Consider the following 10,178-nt stretch of genomic DNA (forward strand, 5'->3'; position numbering starts at 1 on the left):
TATTTCAACGCTCCATACAATTTTACTTACGTGTGTTTCGGTCTCATGATGTGTTTACGAAAGAGTGAAGTGATGTGAAGTGTTTACGTAGAGTATTTACTCGAACAACTTTCGAGCAGGTTCGCACACGTTTATTCATCACATTTGACATTCTTATACTCTTCAAATCAGTTCATTTTATGAATATTATACGTAAAATCAAGCAAACAAATGAATAAATGTAATGAGCTCTTAAATTTACAAGTAAGTAACACCATTTATGAATTTAATTATTAAGAGAAAATTGTAGTACAAAAAACCGTGATAAAATTCGTAAAAATAGTTTTATGTCAACGAATAAGTACCTTAATCAGGACATCTTCGTTAGATCCGTCTGAATCACCCAAGTCGGAACCTGAAAATTGCAAGACTGTAATCTCATACTGTTACCAACGAGAGTCTGCCATTTTCAATGATATACTTACCAACTGAATGCAGGTCGGGATCTGAATCCGCATCCTAGCGTCGTTGTCGTTGCGTTTCGTGTACGACTCTAGTATCGTCAGCAGGACGTCGATGCCGCCGGGCTCGTTGTAAATCTATTGGACGAAAATACATACATTTCTAAGTAAGTAAAATCTATTGGACGAAAAATAGATACAGGGTGTCCCAGAAAGTAGTGTCAAGCGGAGGTCAGAGATAGAGCACCCCTTGGGGCCTTGGGGTATCCGAATCACCACCATGTATGTTCCGCGATTTTTCATAGTTTTCGAGTTATGAATATTTTTCTGAATTTTTGAAAATTTTCGATTTGAACGATTAAATGTTTTTTTAAGAATAGAAGACTTATTCCAGATTTTTTTATTGCAACTAAATTTACATTAGTTGTACTTTTTTGCTGAAAACAATCAGCTTCGTAACTTTAATGAAAATTATGAAAATGTTGGTGTAGAGTGAAAAACTTATGTTTTATGAATTATGACTTAAATTTTCTTCTTTAAATTTAAAACCTAAACAGGTGACTTCGTAGTTCTAAGGTAGATCAAAAACTTCTCCAGACTCTCAATTTACATATTCATTAAAAACATAGTCCTTCATGTTATTTTGGCTAAAATCAGCCTTAAAAGATAGCAAGGTGGAAAATTCTTAAAATTTGCCATTAGATTACAATTATTTTTGTTGACAAACGAAGGAACTTTAGTATTAGGTTTTTACTGCACCCCTTGTGTACAAATGCGTAAAAAGTTGTTTGATCAATGATAATGTTGACCAAGTAGGTCATTATGCTTCTTCCCTATAAAACAAACTAAAGCGATTTATTATGTTCTAATTTCAATTGAACACAGTAACATACATTGAGTCTCGCGTGGTGGTGTTCCGCGGCCATGTTGCCGAGCGTGTAGGCGAGCCGCACGGCGAGCGGCGCGCGCGCGCGCACGCGGCCAGCGCGCGGAGTAGCACCCTTGGCGCCGCGCGCGGGCTCGCGCACAGCCACGCGCAGCACTCCGCTTCGGCTGACAGCACGCTGTCCGACACCATTGAATAAAATACTTATGAGGTCGCCTCTATAATAATAAATAAATAATAATATCAGCCCTGTATTATATACTTGCCACTGCTGAGCACGTGCCTCCTCTACTACCGAGAGGGATTAGGCCTTAGTCCACCACGCTGGCCTAGTGCGGATTGGTAGACTTCACTCACCTTCGAAATTCTTATAGAGAACTTCTCAGATGTGCAGAGTTCCTCACGATGTTTTCCTTCACCGTTAAAGCGAACGATAAATTCACCAAATAATACACACATGATTTTTTACGTGTCAGAGGTGTATGCCCTTGGGATTTGAACCTGCGGACATTCGTCTTGGCAGTCCGTTCCACACCCAACTAGGTCGCCTCTACGTAAACATTTTTTTTAACTAGTTTATTATGAAATCATTGTATTTGTAGAGGAGAAACTAGTGTTTATGATATCAAAATAAAATAAAATAATTCCATTTCATTTCAGTAGTCCAGCATCCGACAACTGGCCGTAAAAACTAGCAAAGATGAGATAAAACATTTTCCTTAACTAGGTGAACACGAATCGAACATATTCTATAAAGCTGTTCGACTAGATCGTGGTAATAATCAAGAGCGTAGCCAGCCGCTCTTGATTATTACAGCAGAGCGTGGCCCGGGGGAGACGGGGGGCAAGTTGATATATAAAATTATGAATTGTAGGTAAAGTCGAGAGCACATGTCCCTCCCCCACGCCCCTGTCCCGCTTTAACAATAACATACAGCAGAGCGTAATTGAGCGTAGAGGGATGATCGATCAAGCAAGTCCAGTTAGACTTAGAACTTTGGGTTCTTTACATTAGCAAACTTTTTAGAATCTCTAGGGGGATATTGCAATTGTCGACGCCTTTGGTAGTAATGTCGTCACCTGAGACACCGCGCCACGTTAGTGAGCACGTCCCTGTCGGTGTGGTGCTGCAGCGCGGCGAGCAGCTCGCCGAGCGCGCCGCTCGCGACGAACTTCGCGCGAGTCGCTCGCCCCGGCGCTCGCCAGGTTCCGCAACGCGCCCGTCAGCTGGTACAGCGCGTGCGTCGACTGTTCTGATACCGACCGCGGATTTTCTGCCTTCTGTGAATGATAACGACTTCTTTTTAGGCAACGAACTTGTGTTCATATTTCTTAGTCAAATAATTCCATTACGTATTGTATTAAAATATTCAAAAACACATTAATGAATACATTTGTTGAGATCATTAGTTCTATGGTTATGCAGAACTGTAAAATATGCAAAACTGTTAACTATAATATTAATTTTCCTAAAAAATATGCCAATGCTCCATACAGATGACAGGCAATTAAAACGAATAAGAAATTATTTTTGTTCATCGTACGTCGAAGAGCTATTAATCTAATCTTACCGCAGTGTTGAGTATCTTAAGATGCAGCGCGGCGAGATGCACGGCGCCGGCGCGGTGCGCGAGCGCACACAGCGCGGGGTCGAGGGCGAGGAAGCGCAGCGCGCCCGCGCCGTACACGCAGCACTCGCCCTCCGACACCGGGTCTGCTCGCCCGCATCCCTCCACCAGTAACTCTGCGCATGTTTAACAAGTCACACACACACACACACACATCACGCATTTTATCTCCGAAGAGGTATGCAGAGTTGTAACCAGGGCACCCACTTTTCGCCAAGTGTGTTCCGTCCCAGGATGTGATAGGGGGCGAGCCTATCGCCATATCGGGCACAAATTCCAGACTGCGGGCTGGTATTGAGCAGAAAAACCCAATTATCACTTTGCCCGACCCGGGATTCGAACCCAGGACCTCAGGGCGCTGTCGTACCGCGCATGCAGTACAACTACGCCACCGAGGCAGTCCGTCAGTTTAACAAGTCTCAAGTAAATATTTATCAGTTATCGTATTAAACAAGTAATGTAGATAGTAATAATTTTATGACTATTTATATGCAAACGTAGATTCAAGTGCGACTTTTAAATTTGGCCGGCTTATGCGACGAGTAGCATTTACTCAAGTGTGAAACATGCCTTCACTCAGCCTCTTAACTATTGCTGGCTAAAATAGCAGTGTGAAGACGTAGAAAACGTAATTACTACTACGACATTATAAAGGTCGCAAAAATTACATTACGTTGCTCAAAAATTGCTCGTCAGAAAATTAGGTTTTTAGTGGCTTTTAGTGCTTTAAGCAGATATAAAAATATAAAAAGAGTTGGCAACACTAACTTCAGTCTATAGTTCACTCGCATCGCATTACATAACTTCTAAAATGCATTAAAATATCTTAACAAAGTTTTGTAGTGTTGCAACTTACCAAGTAAATTAGTGTTGTGGAAGAAATGGTCATTCTTGTCGTTTCTGGCGATTTTGAACACAAGCTTGCAAGCGGCGGCCAAGTGCGGTCCAGTTACTCTCATCTGCAACAAATGGCATTGTCAACACAAATTGTCTACCTGACCTAATAATATAGATATAAAGCAGACATTTTGTACGGTTAATGAGACAAAGCAAGTAAAGCTGTTGGTATTGCGCCTAATCTCTCTTCGGTCATGTCGTATGTGCAATACAATATATTCTGCGTACATGGCTGATCTCCATTGAGATCGGCCTCCACAACCGAAATTCGGTTAGGAAGGAATCAGAATGAGATAATACACAAAGAATATTATAATATCCGGTTCCTTGACAATTGTCAACCCCATATTCTTCAAGCTTTGCTCATATAATAACGCCACGCGATTAATGACCAATAAATGATAATTTTCATACACAAACTATAGACTGTTCTAGAATAAAAAACTCAGGTTCTCACCGTCAGCATAGCCCGTGCTATAGCCACCAGCACGCGTTCGTCCTCGCTGTCCACATGAGTGTACAACGCGCGCAGCACCAACTCCCGTAGACTGTTCCCGGGCGTGTTCTTCTCTAGTATACTCTGCAGTATCTCTAGTAGAGATACTGTGCGATTCACGTCGATAGTGCGTTGTGATAGAGCCTCGGAAAGCTCTAGTACTGTCATACTGTGAATTTGAAAATTTTGAGCTTACAAGTAAACTGATACTGTAGAATTGGAAATGTAGAGTTTAGTCTATTAAATAGAAAGAATGGCAACTCGATAAAAGATGTTTCCATAATCTCTGCTTCGTTTATTTATATCGCAAAGATCCTCTAACTAGTATTGTTATACTATTGTTATAGAATTGGAAATGTAGAGTTTACTCTAGCAAGTAGAAACAATGGCAACTCGATGAAAGGTTTAATTTCTGCTTTGCTTATTTATATCGTAAAGACCCTCCATCTAGCACTGTCGTAATATAGAATTGGAAATCTAGAGTTTACTCTATCAAATAGAAACAATGACAACTTGACGAAAGAGGTTTAAATTCTGCTTTGTTTATTTATATTGCAAATTACAATAAGGCGTACTATCTGTCTGTCATATTTTAGTTGATATAAAAATATTTTTGTGTTACAATATCTTGCTTTACTCTCTAATCACAATGGAATAGTTTTGTAAGTCGAGCGAGTTACTCCTTTCCACTAACATTGAAATCTTATAAATATTAAAAAATGCAAAAAATGATAAAACCGTTTGGATGTTTGTAAGAAGTAAACGTGGAAACAGTATAGTGTATTTGAATGCAATTTGACACTCGAATAAAACATGTCCTGGATTAACATATTGGCTATTAATCCCGGTAATTTTATCGTAACAATGGATTTTAAATTAAATTCTTTAAACAGATGGCGCTCAGGGCCGTAGCTAGACTTGAATTTAAGGTAGAGCAGCTGCGGTTACAGGTAGGGCGGAGGTAAATATTTTACTACTATCTGGTCAATCGATTTTTGGCTTTCTTGACTTGTGAACGTGAATGAGTCAGGTTAATACTCTACGAAATTGTTAGGGTAATATACAGAGCATAACAAAATGTCCTTAAATCTCGAAAGGGGATTATTCCATCCATCAATACGAACTTCCAAATCTATATCTATACTTATAATAAATCTGTAGAGAGGTCAATTCTGTACATGAAATATATTTCCAAAATAACTATCAGGGGTGATTAGGGATCGATACTGATGCCAAAAATGCAATTAGTAAAATTTTTGTCTGTCTGTCTGTCTGTATAACCGTTATAGAAACAAAAACTACTCGACGGATTTTAACGAAACTTGGTACAATTATTTGTCATACTCCTGAGCTGGTTATAGTATACTTTTCATCACGCTACAATTAATAGGAGCAGAGCAGTGAAGGGAAATGTTGGGAAAACGGGAGAAGTTACTCCATTTTTTAAGCTTCTGTCGCGTGTGCAACCTTAATGGTTAAAGCTACACTGAAATCATGTATGACGGAAATGTTCTCCTTAAAATTATGTAAAAATATCCCACGACAGCATATGTCTATCTTTTATGGTTGACTCACAATAACACGTGTAACTCCCGATAGCTTAGCAGTTCGAAGCTTTCTCATTATATTTGTCTACTCTTACGTTTATAACACTCTCAGTCATCCCTAATTAAAAAGTTAACATTATTAAATATTCCATAAAAAGAATCATAGAAATCGGTATAGAAACACCAAAGTTATACATGATATGCTAATAATAAGCCATCACGCGTGAATACTGAATCCCATCATCAGACCCTGACCGGACAATCGCACCACCTGCATACCACCATACATTAAAAACATCACGACAAATTGAGCACCTCCTCCATTTTTGAAGTCCGAAATCCACGCGGGCGAAGCTGCGAGCGGAAGCTAGTCGTGAAATAAAACCAACTGCTCCATTATAATTTGATTGAGTAGTTACGTATAATTTATTGCATTGCCCCACAATGCCCTCCCTAGCTACGGCCCTGATGGCGCTAGCATCGTGCAAGTGGCACCAAAAATCACTACAGTATTAGAAACTTTTGTAGCGTGAAGACTTTCCACGGGAGCGAAACCGCGAGCAACTTCTAGTGTAGTTTAAGTTTAATTCTTCTCATACACAACTTCATATAGTTTTAAGATGTATTTTTATTTTATTGTACTTACTTTTCATATTGGCCGGGTGTAGTGTTGGGCAGCTGAACAGCCAAATGTTTGACGCCAATGTTCCCCAGAGAGGTCGACTCACGTCATACGAAAGACTTCTTCCACTGGAGTAATGTTTACGCTTTGATTTTGAATCGGGACTCAAAGCTAAAAATTTTAAAGATAATAGTTTATCGAGAGATATACAATCTTACTTATAAATTTGTTTTAGAGTTAAGAGGTGGTTAAGAATTGCTTAAATAGCTGTCAAAAACATTACTGATTCCTAGTTTAAACCTTATTAAGAGGCAAGATGGCGGGTTTTGACTTACAGCTGATCGAGTAAATTTGTGTTTTAACTAAACATAGCTTTGCGAAATTTTTATAAGTAAGATTGATAATCTAATGTATACCGCTAAAGAGTTTGTTTGTTTGAAAGTGGTAATCTCAGAAATTACGAAACCGATTTTGAGAAAAGAATCACTAAGCGCAACTACATTATACCTGAGAACTACTTTTAATTCCGGGTTAATATCTATCCCGGAAAAACATTGTGACGCGGGCGGAGTCGCAGGCAAAAGTTAGTAAGTTATATAAATTGTAAAATTCAATGTTAAATTATTTAAATTTGAAACCTTACGTAATTTCAAATACTAATTGCGTGCTGAAAACAGATTTATCGGTAGTTTTATTGTTTAAAATATAACATATAGCATTAAATATTATATCATATCGCTGGAACTATTTATTTTGACCTTGATGTGTTGAAGGGCACGGGTCATAAGAAAGGTACTTATAATTCGTCTACAGAAAGGATAGCTTGGCATCTATATGAAACATCAAATTGGATTTGTTTTTAGGAATATTTTTCAGGGAATTATCGGGCTAAAAACATACTTAAAAAGCTTGCACTACATGGGAATGGTATAAAAACAGTAGCGTTATGTCAATTTTTTTTAATTCGCTAAGGCAAAGTGACCCCACTGCGCCTGATGGTAAGTGGAGTGGGGTCCAATAGAATGTCGACTGACGAGAGATGATTACCCTCGGCAGTCGACGCAATTATGCCGGCCTGTTGGATCCGGATATATACAGGCTGATCCCGGAACGCCACACACTTACGTAAGCCACTATGGCGGGTTTTAACACCCTGTGTACGGTGGTCGCTATCCAGGCTAATATAAAATACTAGCGACCCGCCCCTGCTTTGTACGGGACAATATTTCTCCACTATTTAATGGATGTTATTATACATATAAACCTTCCTCTTGAATCACTCTATCTATAAAAAAAAACCGCATCAAAATCCGTTGCGTAGTTTTAAAGATTTAAGCACACATAGGGACAGAGAAAGCGACTTCGTTTTATACTATGTAGTGATATCTTACCATCAGCAGACGAACAAAGCGACAATGGGAGGCTTACATTTACTCGTCGATATCTCTCCAGTAGATGTATTTTCATCGTCAGTACTTCCGAGTGGACGGATCACAGATATTGCTTGAGATAATCCATCTTCCTTTGAATCTGCAAAATAAACTAATTTTAATATCCGATTGATTTGATGCGGCGATAGCCTAGTTGAGTGTGGAACGGACTGCTGAGACGAATGTCTGCTTCAAATTCCAAGGGCACACATTTCTGACTTTTCTAAAATTATGTGTGTATTCTTTGTGAATTATCGCTTGCTTGAACGGTGAAGGTAAATATCGTGAAGAAACTTGCATACATGAGAAGTTCTATATAGGAATGTTAAGGGTGTGTGAAGTCTACTAATCCGCACAGGCCAGTGTATGGACTAAGGCCTAATCCCTCTCAGTAGTAAAGGAGGCACGTGACCAGCAGTGGGACAGTGTATTGTAATACAGGGCTGATATTATTATATTAAGTATATTCAATAATCGAAGATGTCTACAGAAACACACAATTCAAATGTTTTACCGGAGAATATAAATGATGCTTAAAATTCGCTTAGTATAAGCCGACATAATTGAGTCGACTGAGGAAGCATCATCGTCTTTGATTAGTCGTTACTTTATGGACACTATTCAATTTATCATCAGATGTCATGTAGTCGCTTTATAGTGTCCGTAAATAAAAGATCATAAATCTCGATGTATCAAGATTAAAATATTTATTTATTTAAAACTTTATTGTACATACACCATACATATAAGAAACAAGACAAAGATGTATACAGACGGTGGAAATAATTAAAACATCTGTGGTACAAAAGGCGGTCTTATTGCTCGAGGCAATCTCATACTGTTTTTATTAACCGACTTCAAAAAGGAGGAGGTTATCAATTCGACGTGAGTGTTTTGTTTTTAAGGCACCGACTTCAAAACTGGTATCCAGTATATAACTGTTATGTGATTTTTGGTTTTGAGTGGTTTTTGAAGGCGATTTATTTTTTTGTTATTATTACCTTCAGCCGCTTGTCCAGTAGTGTTGCGTTTGTGAAGAGGCTTGCTGTGACCACTGAGATGCGGGAGCTTGGGGAAGTTGCTCCATCCGTCGCCGGAGCGCTCCTGCACCGACCGCGGCTGATTATGCAGCTATATTCCAAAACACAACAAAACATGGGTACTAAATTAAATTATTTTGAAATGGTAAATTAATGCGACTCTTTACATTTGGATATAGATTGAAACTCTAATAAAAATAATCTAGAATACTATTTTTCAACTTCGGTTTTATCTGCCTTCAACAGGCCGGCATAATTGTGTCGAGGGATAATCATCTCTCGTCAGTTGACATTCTATTGTACCCTCTCCAGTTACTATTTAGTGCAGTAGCTTCACTTTACCGTCTCTATATAACATTAAAAACTTACCAGATTTTAAGTTAGCTACTTACCATTGGAACATCTTTCATTTTCTTCACAAACATCAACTGCATTTATCAATTCTAAATTTAACTATAAATAACAATATATAAGTACCGGTGGTTTTTCTTCGCATTCTTTGCATCAGCGTTGAGGATCCCGTTGAGTGTGTGTTCATCCAGCGGGTCGACCACTGCCCCCAACACGTCGGCCAAGTACGCGTCCTCACCGCTCTCGGATAAACTCAAGTGTTTCAAACTGGGAACAAGGTTTTGATACACACGTGTATGTGGGAATGTGGACTCTATTAGAATGTGCATAGTGCACATTATGTTGCATTTGCTATTAGTACATATTCTTCGAGAAATAGTTATTTGGATTTTTGAGAAACACTACTTACATGCAGCTCTAAAATCGTCATAATTTTTTAAAGTTTTTATCCAACTTCAATTTAGAACTACATGGTCAAAAAAATCTTATAGCATGGGATCTAAAGTTATAGAACTTAACATATTACCAATAGCTCTATGTCCACTTCTACATGTGTACTCCTACTTATTGTCAACATTTTCGTGAATACTAAATATTTTATCTTTATTATATAAATTGTAGCATTCCTTACTCAAAAGCACTCGGTGGTCTAGGATCCTTACGAGCTCGCTCAGTGAACAAAGTCCGCTGTGGCTCGCGCGGGGTGAAAGGGCGGCGCGTGCGCAGCGGCCTCAACCCGCTACCGACGCCGCTGGAGGCGCCACTCATTTCTGAAATAACTAACACCGTTTAGCTATTGGAATCATTGTCAAGTTTAGCTGTATCCTAGCTGTAATGGTTT

At 38.9% G+C, this 10,178-nt stretch overlaps 1 protein-coding gene across 1 annotated transcript; it reads right to left on the reverse strand.

The window, feature by feature from the left end:
- Positions 1-344: 344 nt before the first annotated feature.
- LOC115453990 (armadillo repeat-containing protein 2) lies at positions 345-10,105 on the reverse strand (the record flags this gene model as incomplete). Its single annotated transcript, XM_037446850.1, is given in 16 exon segments — positions 345-394; positions 465-500; positions 503-578; positions 1,334-1,410; positions 1,413-1,504; positions 2,407-2,510; positions 2,512-2,607; positions 2,898-3,070; positions 3,811-3,913; positions 4,309-4,516; positions 6,541-6,617; positions 6,620-6,687; positions 7,945-8,046; positions 8,948-9,077; positions 9,451-9,604; positions 9,969-10,105. Coding segments are annotated over 16 exon segments (1,683 nt in total), but the record flags the coding sequence as incomplete, so codon positions are not given.
- Positions 10,106-10,178: the final 73 nt, after the last annotated feature.

This window comes from Manduca sexta, unplaced genomic scaffold, assembly GCF_014839805.1.
Source record: "Manduca sexta isolate Smith_Timp_Sample1 unplaced genomic scaffold, JHU_Msex_v1.0 HiC_scaffold_3758, whole genome shotgun sequence".
Taxonomy (NCBI): domain Eukaryota; kingdom Metazoa; phylum Arthropoda; class Insecta; order Lepidoptera; family Sphingidae; genus Manduca; species Manduca sexta.